Consider the following 14,230-nt stretch of genomic DNA (forward strand, 5'->3'; position numbering starts at 1 on the left):
AAGAAACAGGTGGAAAACACCAAACTGAAGCATATTTAATGTAAAAAAAAAAAAAAAAAGTCTCCAAATGGAAAAAAAACCTGTCTGTGCACTCTTTGCCACAGAGGTACTTCCAACAGTTTCCTCTTTTTAGAAAGAACCCAAGTGTGGTTTTAAGATCAGACGGTTTTATTTGCACTTTGAGACATATTCACTGAGCCAGACTTGTTATTAAAGTTCATTACTCAAGAGAGACACACGCACAAAAAGTTGCAGCTCATCTACAATGCAAAAAAGAAGCAGGTACTAGCTGCTGGAGTATGACCATGTTATAGCACCATTTTTTGGCAAGCAGGAATTTATAGTCTAAATGTGTCCTTAGGTTTTGCAGGCAAGATAACATTTTATGCAGCTTCACTGGATGCAGCAAAGTTAAAACTGGCTCAAAACATTGTTATGAAAGTGTAGCAGTTTTTTAGGGCTGATACTCTGTGATTGCCAGAACAGAATTCCAGGCTGTAAAAGGGAGTAAGAGAGCCAGAACCATTTCACTTTTGTCAGCGCAATAAAATGAATAAGAATCTCTTGAGTTACACCCAGAGTTTAGAATTGCTCTAAATTGGTTAGAACTGAAAGACTTCATTTATGTAACTTGTATCAACTGATACTGAGGATCAGTAATAGAAATAACTGAAATTCTTAGGTAGCTAACATTTATGTTTTGAAGCAGAAACATGGAACTCTTGGGTGGGAGTGGGGGCAGTTGGGAAATCAGTATACAACAGACAGGAACGCTCTGCCACAGCTTCGAGGCCTTGGATTTGAAAACTGGAATGAGCAATGCCATTATTTCAATCACATGTCTGCTAAGAAACTGGATTAATGAAGTATCATTTCACATCTTGTTAATTTTTGTTTGCCTAGTGGGAATAGCGCCAAAGGGAGGGGGATGGTGTTGATTTTTCTGCTGCTCTTTAATAGTTGGACTGAAACCACCAAAGAAAATTAAAATTGTCCGTCAGCTATCTAAAATCACAACAATTTTATGTTACTATTAAATTGAGCTTGTTTTGAGCTAGTAATGCTTACTGAAAATTGTTGTACTGTATGTGAACCATCTGAATCATTTTATACAGAAAAGCATGGGTTGATTAAGGATAACCTGCATGATTTCAGTCAGGGGAGGACATGGTTAACTCAACTTCTGCCATACTTTGAAGATATCACTGCCAGGAAAGAGAAGAGAAGTTTGGTGGATGGTAATGTACTTCAATTTTCAAAAAGCTGCTGACAAACTTTTACTTTGAGATTAATAGCTAAACTGAAGAAGCTGGAATATCAAAAGGATGTTGTTAAAAATAGATTAGAAAAAAAGAAAGGGATACTTTTACTGAAGTGCTGTGTGACTTGCCAGGCTTATGACTCAAAGATGATTTTCATGACCTGTTGCTTAAGCTAAATTAGTCCTCTTGAATCTGGCATTTTTGGGATACCAATAAAAATATTGCCTTCCTCCTTTTATTGGATCTGCAGTCAATGAGTTGCTACTGTTAAGTGTCCATCCCCACTGGGCCTATTGCTTTCCGCAGTGAGTTTCTTGTGTGTTTGTTTAACAAAATGAATCATCCATCTTTTCTATGTTCTGATTCATATTATTCTAGATAAAGAGTTTGCTTCTGTAGATTTACAGGTATGAATATAGACAGACACAGAAGGGTTTGTGGTTGTTCTACTGCATATCTTATCTGCAAGAAACAGTGATAGGTACGGCATCAAACACAGTCAGCGAACTTTAACCATTAGTGGCAATAATCATGAATGTTCTTGTGGTTTTTCTGTTCCTGATGGTCCTATTTTTGATTTTTTTTATAGCATTACAATGCTGTGAAAGATGCTATCACTGAAATGGTAATCAGCTGTCTCCCAGTGTTTTCTACACTTCTGCTGAGTGAAGGACGCTCACTCACCAAAGGCCGTGGTGTGGTGCATGGCCACAGCTCAACTAGCATATTTAGGCACTGTAACACAACAAAATAAAGAGTTTGTTTCAAAGCATAAGACTTTCCCAGTATTACTTCCCTGCTACTAAATTTGTGTACTGAACAGTACCCAGGAACGTTCCAGGCACTGAGACTTAAATCATCTGTACTGGTACCGTAGGTGGTCACTGGAAAGCTTGTGGCATGTGCTATTTATCCCCTGCAATTCCTGGGCATCATTCAGGAGTTAAAACTTTTCAGGGATTGTTCTCAAAAGGCAATTTTCTTGCAGCTTTGGAGGACAGGAGAATTTGCTAACAGAGGCATGGGTTGTTCCATGCCAGCATATGAGTACCCAATGCATTAAATTTGTTGGCACAAATTTAGTTTTTCTAACTGACTGCTACTGTATGGTTGAGGACGAAAAGAAGCTAACAGGAGATAACTAATATATTACACGGGCTGAAAATGATTGCATGATTACATCAGGGTGATCCTACTCTGTGTTTTGAATTAAATGAATTGACATAATGTACTGTTGTGTGTAGATTCTCATAGTGTGATCATGTCTATCTGCTATCTATCTGTCTGCCACTAGTGCGTTAGCTGATGAGACTAACATCTGTCATCTGTTGTTTGTTCTTCCATCCTCTCCGCAGTGACAGTGTGCAGCGAAGTGTCATACATATTGAGAAAAGCCTACTGAAACACGTGTTCTATATATGTGCACACCAGAAAAGGCTTGCTTTTTGCTTAGGCTAGCAGGGTTCTAATTACTTTAAGGTTCAAAATACAAAACCAAACTTTATACAGTTAAAAATTTTCCTTCACAGCTGTTCTTGTTGGGCGTATGGCTTTTTGTTTACCATAATTATATTTGCAAATTTTGAAATGTAGATGAAATGCCAAAAACGAAAGCCCTTTTCTCCCTCTTTGGGGATTTCTTGAAGGGAAACAGTAAGTGTTTATATAGTATTTCCAAATATATACATAAATAACTATCATCGTGGGACAGAGAGGATGCTTTTTGAGTAGGCTGTATAATAAATGAGGCAGGATAAATCATTTGAATGTATGTAACGTTTTGGTATGTCCTATGTACTAACCACTAAATATATTTCTTTAAAATTTGAATGGGAAATATAATTTTAAACTATGCTAAGAAACTTCCATTATCTCATTATGCAAATTAATTATCATTGCTAATTATGCATTGGTTAAATGAGGCAGCTTATGAGTCTGATCCTTAGTTTCCAATTCAGTATGTCAAGGAAAAAACATCCTAACAGCCTAGAACAATGTAAAGGTAGTCAACCTGCAATATTTTGTCTGTCTTTCACGTTTTGACCAGGTAAAAATCTGCCTGGTATTGGATCTTAGTTGTTAAGTAGGGACTTTATTAGTATGAACTGCATAATGGTCTCAGAAAAATTTTCACAGCAGCTAAGTATCTTTTCTTCTCAACAAGCAGTTCTGGTACTTTCTTTATGGTTTAGTCTTCAAATGTTTACCCTGAAATCTTACCAAATGACAATGCCACCAAAAGTAACCTGATGCTCCTGCTTGGGCTTCCTGCCTGGGCTGCGACTCATACCAAACCCCATGACAATGTCCCTCTGCCAGAGCAGAGCGTGTGCTGGGGGGAAGTGTTTGCAAAGGTGCCACACAGTCCCGCTTAGAGATACGTGCATGATTTGTTAAACCCACCTAAAGTTGTTTCAGGTAACAGTAAAGTACAGAGAGACAAGTTACGGATGAGCAAGGAAGAGCAACTGTGCTTAACCTGCTTGCACTAAGAGTGTAAGTGCGTGCCCACACAGGAGAAGGAGGTTTTCCTTTTTTAGCGTTAACAGGGTATCTGTTGCCCTCGTTCTTCTGACTTGCTGTTTCTCTCAAGACAAGGTGTAATCCTGATTCAGGCCTTGTGTGAGCCTTCACTTTTCTTTTGGAGGAGTACTTAAGCCTTTGTAGCTGCTTTCCAGTTTCAGGTGTTCTGGACTTGCTTAATTTTTCGCCCTGAGACCCCTCTATTCTCCTTATAGTGGAAGACAGTCTGGCCTTTCTTAATTTGAGCAAAACCTATTTTGCTTCCAAAGGAATGCAAAAGTTGTCTTATTGCACTAGGACTCATCTCCTGTGCTTCCCTCCCTGGCTCTTATTCAAGGAGATGCAAGAACCTAAAAGCACTGTTTCATAGGACATACACAGATTTGACTAATGCTGTGGATATTTTCTACTCTAAGCGTGCTATATTTATTGCTTTATAATGCCAGCGTGACCATTTATAGATGCCTAAGATTACTTCTGAATATGTAGTGCCGTTCAGAGTAGGTGCCCAAATAGGAGAAGCAGGTTTTCCTCTTGTTGGTTAACATCTATGGCAAAGCTTTGAAAGGATGAACGAAGGTTTGAATACAGTTCCTTGGGTGGCAAGTGTTCTGGGCTCAGCTGAGGAGAAGAGAAAAGGCACACAAGCGGCAGTGCCCATCCCTCCTCCAGACCACGTTGTCAACAGCAGCTTGATGAGCACACCTTGAGCACCACCTTGGGAGCCATATTTGTGCTGGGGTCTGTTGGGATGTCTCTACCCAAGCCTGGCAAACCACTTTTCCTCCATCAGTCGAAGGGTACTAATGTGCCCAGTTCAGGAAATTTTTGACTTTATATGCCTTACTGTTTGGCAGGGGATGTCTCTGTTCCCATGTGCACAAAGAGGATTTTGTGGGAAGGCTGGAGTACTTCCCTACCTCAGGGCACCTGACCATTGTACAAGTGGCTCAGCAGGAAGGAATTAGATATTCTGGACAGATGGATGCACATTCCTGGAGGGAGAGATATTTTCTCTAAATTTGGATTCTGTCAACAGCTAGTCACTGTCTCAGTAGTAGTTTTGTCTTGCTAAAATTACCTCTATTATTTTATTGTGCTTTTTAGCATTTTAACATTTCATTTGCCTTAAGCTTTAAGGTATGCTTCATGAGTTGTTGAGTTTGCTGAGGAAAACACAGGGAACAGTGCCAGTAGAAAGGTAATTAATGTATATAACAGTCTTTAGATTGAGCTATGAAACTGCTTTCATCTTTTGTGAATCCTCAGAGGTCACAAGTCAAGGAGAGAGACTCTTACACCATTATAGTGACAGAAATATCGTGAGCAAACACTAGAAGTGTAATCACACATTCGGAAAATCTGAGGGATCTGTGCTGGTTTAAGGAATAGATTCTGAGGCAAAGTTTCTGCAAAAGTAAAATTTTCACTTTATATAAAGGCTTTAGGTTTCACCTGAAAATCAGGCTTGGAAAAGGATAATTATAAAACTTGATTCACTCCATAGGTTTATATTAACGTCAGCAAGTGTGGTAACAGAGTGTAATGCACTAGATATAAAATAAATTGAAAATGGGCTGTAGACACAGTACATAAATTTCACTTGAGAGAATGTCTGCTTTAGTTGTTAAACGAATAAGCTTGTTCAGTGAGTTGAGTCATTCTCTAAGATGACTGGCACCCTTTTAAAGGTGGTTTATCAGTTTCAGTTTTTACAAAATACAAATATTCAGACACTGATCTGTCCCCGTTCACTTTTCTATTCATTCTATGTTGATATTCTCAACAGCAAAAAGCACGAATCTGATATGGAATGAATTAGCAAAGTAATTTTCACTATTGCATGTTTACTGAAGTAATAAGGATCTGCTACCCACAGATATTAAATCACTGCATGGAGATTTAAGCATAAGCATAGATGCCCCAGAATTCTGTAGTTCTCTACCTTATCCTGTTTCAAGTGATCTTAGTCTACATGGATGATTCCCTCCCCCCCCCCCCCCCCCCCGATAAAGCAGATAAATGCGTGGGCCACTAAATGCATTTACAGAAGGTATAAGCAAGAATGTTTAAAAGTGCTGTTGCTTCTTAAATGTCTAAATACCACCAGCCTTCTGTGAACCCCAGTCACGAACTGCGAATCAGTAAAGTTCAAGTAACCAGATCCAGAAAGAAAAGTGATCCAAAGAACTGATTAAGAAAATGAGATAACAATGATCATAGTATACTACAAATTAATTAAAATAATGTAATACAAATATTTCATTACGTGCTATATTTTAATAAACCTGACCAACAGAAAAGAAGCTTAATACTGGACAATCTTAAGATATTAAGGAATAATAATGAGTGACTGACCTGGCAGGAATAAATTCACCCAAACTTCAGATATTTGTTTTGAAGTAGTGAAACTTTTGTACCTACAAATGAGAGTGTGTGTATGAGCTTAAGGTCAGTGCCTCGCTAACAGTGCTCTAGTGCAGACCCCTTCTTTTATCATCTAATCCCTAATATACATTTGTTTCATTTCCAGCAGTGTTTGTAGTCCAAGGAGACTAAATGTACTCTATTTTTCACCTGTGGATAGCTAAACCGGTCTGGAGAGATAAGTGGTGCGACTTGGGCTGTTAAAACAAAAGTAATTTTGATAATGGGATTTAGAGTCTCTACTGTAATCATTAATAGAGGATCATTTGAGATTTTAGTCCTTGAATTCTTTTTTGTTATAAAGAGCATTTCAGACTGAAGAAGGATAGGCTTTTTTATTCTACCTGTTTCTTTCAAGGCATCGAAGAAGTGACTTTAAAAAATGTGATGCAAGTACACAGAGGTGTTCTCCTAATTACCTCATTGTACAAAAACTTAGCAATTCAGAATATAAATGGATGTTTAAGTCATAGCATAATTAAATATCTCAGTATCTTGTGAAATAGCTCTAGGATATTTTTTTCTTCAGCTTTCATGGTAGAGATGCTTTCAGAGCGAAACAAAAAGAAGGGTAATGAAGTGGTGCTTCAGAAAGCTGAGCAGCCTGTATTCTTTAATGGCTTGGTTTACACCCTGTTACTTCAACAGTCTCGTATTTAAACTATCTTTTTAATGATTAGTTTCATGTCCTTGGGAAATTGCCCTTCATTATCTACTTTGCTTTTCTAACGCACATATTTCTCCTTTATTCCTTTCTTACTGACTTTAAATGGACTGGATTTGCACATGCAAAATACATCATCTCTCTGTGATCTAACGTTGTTGTGTGTGGGTCTTAGAACTATTGGAACTGTAACTTGTTTTCATTGCTTTTAAGCAACTTTTCCTTTATACTTTTAACAAGCTCTGCTATTTTAAGGAAATATCTCTTTAATCAGGAAATTTGACCATAACTTCTTCTAGTTCAAATTCTATCTCCTACTGCTTTCTGAAAAGTTTATCTAGAAAGTCATGAATATGGTAATTTCTCTTTCTAAGCAGACTCTTTTTTATGCTACTTTCATTCCACAGTAGTCAGATGTATAGTTCTAAGTCAGTAGGCAAAATGTTAGTGTAAAATGAAGAAATGGCTTTGTTATAAAAAAATTTGGCTGTAAAATGAAAATCCTTAAATGATAATAATACAGTAATCATGTTTCTAAAATTTGCAATGTTAATCCAAGCATCTCATTCTTATATGAAATGGTACTTTTCAATAGAGAGCAGTTTTTAAATAGAGTTCACCTTCTAATGGAGGATAGCTGTCACTTAAATTTTGTGGCTCAATGATTTTCAAGTGAAGAAGAATGTTCAGAGAAAAGTGTTAAGGAGAAAAGGAGGACTTACAGTGAAAGGGGTGAAGGTCAGAACAGCATTTCAGAAATACTGATTTGTACTTCTGTGTTTTATTCTGGGGCTTTTGGGTTTTTTGTTTGTTTTTTAGGTATTTTTTTTTGTTGTGACTCTTGCTTTTTAAATCAGGGAAGAAAGTCTATTTAGCCCAAGAAGAGAATATACTAAGGATATCAACCAAACCAATACTGTTGACTTATAGCTACTTGCAGAATAAATATCATGATAGGGCAATGAAGATGAAAATTATTTTAAAAAGATAATATAATGGAATGAGAATGTAACAGCTGTCTTGTGTCAGACAATGCATCCAACAAAATCTCTCTCTTGACCAATCATGGAAAGTATAGGAGAGATAACCCATTCATCTGTCTAACTTGTTTTCTTAGCACTTTTTGTTTTGACAGGATTTTTTGGCCTCATCAGAGTTTTGACCTCACAACATCATGAGGATATGAATTCCATAATTAAGTATATGATACATAGAATAAGGACTTCATTGTCTTTTAAACATGGTTTAAAAGATCACAGTGAAAAATTTAACTTTTAGTGGTTAGAGCAGTTAAAATTTCCAGGTAGCAGAGTTTAAGCCTGTTATTCGGTATTTTCGTGGAAGGTACTTTGTTGTCTAAATCTCTCTCTCTCTCTCCCTATCTCTTCCACAAGGAATTGCTCTTATGTAGAAATCATTCTGTTTATCTGACCGTCCTTGTTGTCCTTTTCTCTGAAAGTTTCTTGTTGCACTGTGTTCGTCTGAGACTGGAAAATCAACATAATGCACAATATTCAAGAGCTGAGAGCAGTATATAAAGGTACAGTGGTGCTCTTCTGTTTTCTGTTCCTTTCCTAACAACTCCTAACATTGCATTTCGTTGGTTGGTTGGTTGGTTTTATCACTATCAAGCATTGTGGTGATACTTTCTGATAACTAACCCCTGAGTCTCTTCTGAATGGAAGTGAATAAATCATTGTGAATGATCATTACATTTTGTGCATGATATGTTAATAATGGGTTTATGTCTTTAATTTTGTTGATCTCTTATTTTAGCCCACGTATTCCTGTGTGAACAGCTGAATAAACAAATGGGGCAGGAATTACAGGATTCCTGGCTAATAATTCTGATTCCTCAACTATTTTCTTGCAATATTATTTCATCATTTTGTAATTTAGACTCCTAATGGCGAAAGTGGAAGGGGCTTAGTGGTGGTAACTCTTCATATCTCACAGTACGTCAACAAGAAGACCATCTATATTTTTAAGAGGAAAAACCCATGAAAAGCTTGATGTGGTCCTCCACAGAGAGGGAAATGGCCACAAAAAAAGCTTAATCATTTCATGCTTTCAAGAATTGAACAATGAGCAGGTAGGCAGCAAGCTTAGTACAAGTGAAAACATAAAACAGAAATAGCAGGTTTCAATGCATGCAGGCAAACAATCTTTGTCTTTGGTAACAAGATTAAAGATTGATTCTGTAATACAATATTTTGAAAATTATTTGGTGGGATTTGGTAAGTAATATGCGATAATAAGATTGGAGAATTGTGACAGCGATTGTTCTACTTTGTTTAGGGAGCTTCTCCTAACGTATTCAGCAAATGTTGGGGAATCCGTTTTTGAGAATAAGCTCTCTGAGGCAGTAGCAAAGGAAGAACCTGCCTCTTGCTATGTTGGCACAGTAGGGCTGCAACATGGGGTGAGAAGTGTAAGACAAAAACATTCTTTACTCACAGTAGATGAGGAAATAAGGCAGATAATCACATCACAGTTATTGTTCAATACCATGTAATGCATGAACTATTTTTACAGGAAAGCATGAAAGCAAGCCAGTTCTAAACTATACAAGGTATTTCCAGTATCTGATGAAGAGAGACTAAGCTGTGCATGGTCTTTCAGCTTTCTTCTAATCTTTCGCTGATTGTAACAATTTCTATTTGTAGCTTAGATTGTTTCACTTTTTATTTAAATTCTTTCCTTTTAAATAAGGTGACCTATTTCTCTGGTAGCCTGCGTTAAATTTATTTGTTTCTTGGGCTTCACAGTCTACACAGTTACTTACTAGTCATATAAGCATTTATTTTCAGCAGCTCTAAGAAGGTGAGAGGAGTCTGTATTTCTGTCTGCTCAGACATGGTAAGGCCCTCTCACGATTTTTTCAGTTTAGTGCCAGCCTATGCTGGCAAAGATATCAGTGTTGCACATAATGGTGTCTACTGTTTATATTGCACAATACATTAACATTATTTGTGTATTTCAAACTAAATTGCAGCATACATCTGTGTGCAGCCTGATATAGTATTGACATAGTTCAGGTAATAAAATATAATATTAACTGGCTTTAAGCAGTTGCATTGCTTATACACTCCTTACGTCTAAACTGTTGTGATATTAACAATCTATAGCTTCACGCTATAGGTTATAATTGGTTCCACCCTTTTCTTGTCAATCATAATTAAATTATATTATTAGGCAGCATAATATTATAATTAAATTATTATTATTAGGCAATATAGCTGTATATAGCTATTTTATCTGCAAAGAGAATTATTATAGCCTTTTTGAAGAGTTCATACAGGTTTATGGGAGTATAAATAAAATTCTGGTTTGTCATATAAATGACAGGCAAAACATAAAAGTCTCTTGTAGGTCAGACTAGAGTTCATTTAGTCCTATATCCTGTCTCTGTGAGGGGTCAAGATGTTCCGCACAAGTATAAAGTACAAAAAGCTTATAGTGAGATGTCCTAGGAATACTCTCCCATTCTCACCAACTTACAATGCAAAGACTCCCTGAACAAGAGATGATGCTATTTTATTTGATAGCCCTTGGCATATTTTTCATCCATGAATTTTTCCAGCTGTTTTTGGATGCATTTGTATTTTTAGGATCTGCAGCATTCCATGGAAGAGAGTTTTGTGTCTTAAATATGCAGTGTGCAGACATAGTTCTTTCTCTGCCTGCTAGTTTCATTGGGTGTCCACTAGTTTGTCTGTTGAAAGCACTCCTGAGCCACGGTTCTTTATTCACGTTTTTCAGTACGTTGACGCGTTTACAGATCTCCGTCACATCTTGCTTTGATTGCCTCCTTTCAGGTTGAAGTTTCTTATTCTATTTTGTCTTATCTCATACAGAAGCTTATTCCTTATGTTTTAACATGCTTCTTACCCTTTTCTGCTCTAATATTTTTGCTATAAATTGAAACTGAATACATTATTTGCCTTTTATTTTAGGATACTTGGAACTTAGGACCATGCTTTTGAAAATTTGTTTGTAGCTGTATCATATTGGTATGTTTTTTCAGCCTCATTTCACTAGTAAAAAATTAGCAGTTGTTTTAACTTGAAATCATCGTTCTACACTTCTAAAATAAAATTTCTTATTTTTGGTATCACACAGTTATCTTTGGCAAGAAAAAGTTTTACTGAAGAACAAATATCTTCTTAAATGTTCTTCTAAATTTCCTCTTTGTTTAGTTACTATTATGGGTGAAGAATATATCCTCTTTGTTATTTGATCTGCTTTACAGCGTATAGTCGGCTTGTCAGTGATGTTATCAAATGCTTTGTCCCTTAGGCGCATCTGCATCATATGATTTATTTATCTATTTTGAGTAAGCTTAGACTATTTTACCTTTTCAATGTTCAGAGACATGTTGAGAGATGGCGTAGAAGTACACATTTGCATTATACGTAAGGATTCTCTGACACCAACTATTTGATATTTATTATTCTCAGTGGGCTAAACTGTAATGTTTTATTCAGTTTTTAGCTGCCATAGGGATTATATTACATTTTTCTGAGGGTATACACATGAGATTAGAGAGACAGCTTGAAAATCTTTTATAAATCTTTTAGGTTTTTATTAAGCTAAAATGGTATTTGTTTATTTTTACATTCTTCATGCCTGTGCTTCTTTGTCCATTTGCCAGTCTAAATGCTTCTTAGTGAAAACTGGTAATAGTTGAGTATTTAGAGTAATCTAAAATAAGAAAGTGGGAAAGGGAGGCAGAAAATCAGATCTAATCACCACTGGAAAGAGTCCAGCAAAGAGGAAATATAGCTGTAAGATGGGATGGCTGCTAAAATTGATACACGGCTGGGAGAGTAGTCAAAGGAAATATCATCCAGTGGTTTAACAGCGAAAAGTGTAGGTGTCAAAAAAAGCTGCCCTTCTGCCTTTTTTGATAGAAAGAAGGGTGCTGTTTTCACAGGCTCATAACTATGCCGGGTGGAGATTTTTCAACATATTTCAACCCAGTGTGTTTTTGTTTTTAAAATGCTTGGTGAGAGAAAAGAAGGGGAGGGGTTAGGAAATCAGTTATTGTAAAGCAACTGTTGTGGCATCCTGTGCATACCCAGAACTCATCAATCTAATTCTGAGCAATTATAAAGTAAGAGGGACTAAAATCACCTGGAAGACTTATGTGGTGGGTAAAACCTGTTACCTGATTAGAGACAACATCAATGTACCACTTACGTGATCCTTTTTGAGGCTGATTTTGAACAATTGCTCATGTAAACTTTACAAGTTTTAGGAAATACAGTCGATTGGATTCCATATACAGTATTTGCCATGTTAGTGGGGGGTTTGTTGCACTTTCAGAGAAGCTGCAATGTTTCTAAGCCAGTTATGTTTCGTAAACTGTTTACAACACAGTTGCAGTAAGCACAGGGGTCTGTGTTTTTTGAAGTGTAATGAAGCACTATGCCTTGTTCCCTTAACACATCAGCCAGGGATATTCCAGGTGGGCGCTGACCCAACTGGCTTCTGTTGTCGTATACGTCTATCACATCATTTCCAACAATGCCTCCAGTCTTCACTGCTGTGAAAAAAGGATTTTGTGATCTAAATAATCAGGTTTATTTTATATTTTTCAGCTTGGTCACTGACTAAATCAAATCATGCAAAAATTAAAATGTTTTACCTTTTTCAAAGAATGAATATTCATATTCAAGTATCGGGGATTTTTCTTTTTAAATACATATTCAGTAAAAACTCTGGCTTAAGTTCACAAGCCTTTTGGAGAATGAGGACCTGCTCTTGGTGTTTATTTTTACCCCCAAGCATAGTGACTGAACCGTCCCAGAATGAGGGATGTGTCTTCACTACTCTTATCCGCAAGAGAGATTTAACTACAAACCTCTTGCATCAATTTCTTAATCCAAGTAAAATGGAAGAGGGAACTGCTTGCCTGAGAATGGAGTGGGCTGAAAGAACTTATTGAAGAATTGAGATCTGAACCTCTCTTTCTCTGACATCCTCGATGCATTACTGAGTAATGAACCACGAGCTGAAGGGATGCCACGGGTAGCTGAAACTAACCCTTCATTCCATCTTTTAATACAACTGTCCAAACAAAAGCATTTGGGAAGGATCAAAAGAATTACGTACTGGCTAAACAAACTCCTTTGGCATTTTTGTTTGTTTGTTTTCTCGCTAGACAACAGTATTTAGCAAGTTAAAGCCCATTCCTGAATAATGCCAACTTCTTCCTTTTCCTTTTGGAAAAGAATATTTGAAGAAATTATTGTGACTACTTTTATTCTGGATTATAGGCTGAGGGTAAACTGTCTTTTCATTGCAGGCACAACTCAAAGCCCAGGTGTAATGATATATGTGCTTATGCTGACCCTGTAATCATTATGAAAAGGAAATGCTCATGATTTCATAAGGAAAAAACTGCATATCTTTAAACCAAAAAAAACAGAAATTCAGTTACCTATACTTGTGCAAACACGTTTTCCTATCATTTCTTTTTATAATGTCAGAAAACAAATCCTTGAGTTTGAAGAATAGAGCGAACATTGCAGTAACAATTTTTTGAGATTGTGTGCCTGAGATCTGCGCAACAGACTTTAAGCAAAATGGTATTCTGTTGTAGCAATATTCATGCAACTTTCAACACTACCTTTCCTTGTTTATACGGGACTTGACTTTCCTGTAAAAAGGTCCAAGTCATTGAACATTAAATACTTTCATTTAGATATGATATTTTTTAATAAATAATGTAACTGGTGCATCAAAACTTCCCTTTCCTTATGTGTTTAACGTGATGATGTAAAGCAATGCACATGTTAAAAACAGTCCTCCCATTACATCCACAGTAGTGTGTAGTGTTGTTGCTTTTATCGCTCAGGAATGAGACCTGTGAATTATAATAGGTTGTGCTCTGAAAATGTCATTTCGTTGCTCAGAAGCCAATAAAAAAGGAAATATGATATTAAGAATTACTAGGAAAGGAGTCGAGAACAAAAGCAAATATCATTATACTGCTGTATGAATCTATTGCCTTCATCTGGAGTCCTGTTTGCTGTTCTGGTGCCTCAAAAAGGACAAAATAAAACTAGAAAGAGTACAGAGAAAGGCGGCGTGGATGATCAAAGGTATGGAAGGCTTTTTTAAAAGACATAACTAAGAAGATCGGGGATCTTCAACCTCAAAAAAAAATGACTAAAGAAGGGAAAGGAAGGAGATGAAGTAGGAGGTTATAAAATTTTGAGTGACATGAAAGAAAACAGAGAAGCTTACTGTTTCTCATAATTCAGGTACGAGGAGGTACGTTCTAGAGGATGTACCTATCACACTGCAGTGCATAGTCGACTTGGAAAGCCGCTTAAACGGATACTGA

At 36.7% G+C, this 14,230-nt stretch overlaps 1 protein-coding gene across 3 annotated transcripts in view; it reads left to right on the plus strand.

The window, feature by feature from the left end:
* KCNIP4 (potassium voltage-gated channel interacting protein 4) overlaps positions 1 to 14,230 on the plus strand; it is a 434,674-nt gene that overhangs the window by 137,418 nt on the left and 283,026 nt on the right. The window contains exon 2 of one of the 3 annotated variants that reach the window (XM_068943281.1): positions 8,336 to 8,416. The exons of the other annotated variants lie outside the window; for them this stretch is intronic. Within the exon in view, the coding sequence (XP_068799382.1) occupies positions 8,380 to 8,416 (37 nt within the window). The 5' untranslated portion in view covers positions 8,336 to 8,379. The remainder of the gene's footprint in view (positions 1 to 8,335; positions 8,417 to 14,230) is intronic. 3 annotated transcript variants of the gene reach the window in all.

This window comes from Struthio camelus, chromosome 4 (genome assembly GCF_040807025.1).
Source record: "Struthio camelus isolate bStrCam1 chromosome 4, bStrCam1.hap1, whole genome shotgun sequence".
Taxonomy (NCBI): Eukaryota; Metazoa; Chordata; class Aves; order Struthioniformes; family Struthionidae; genus Struthio; species Struthio camelus.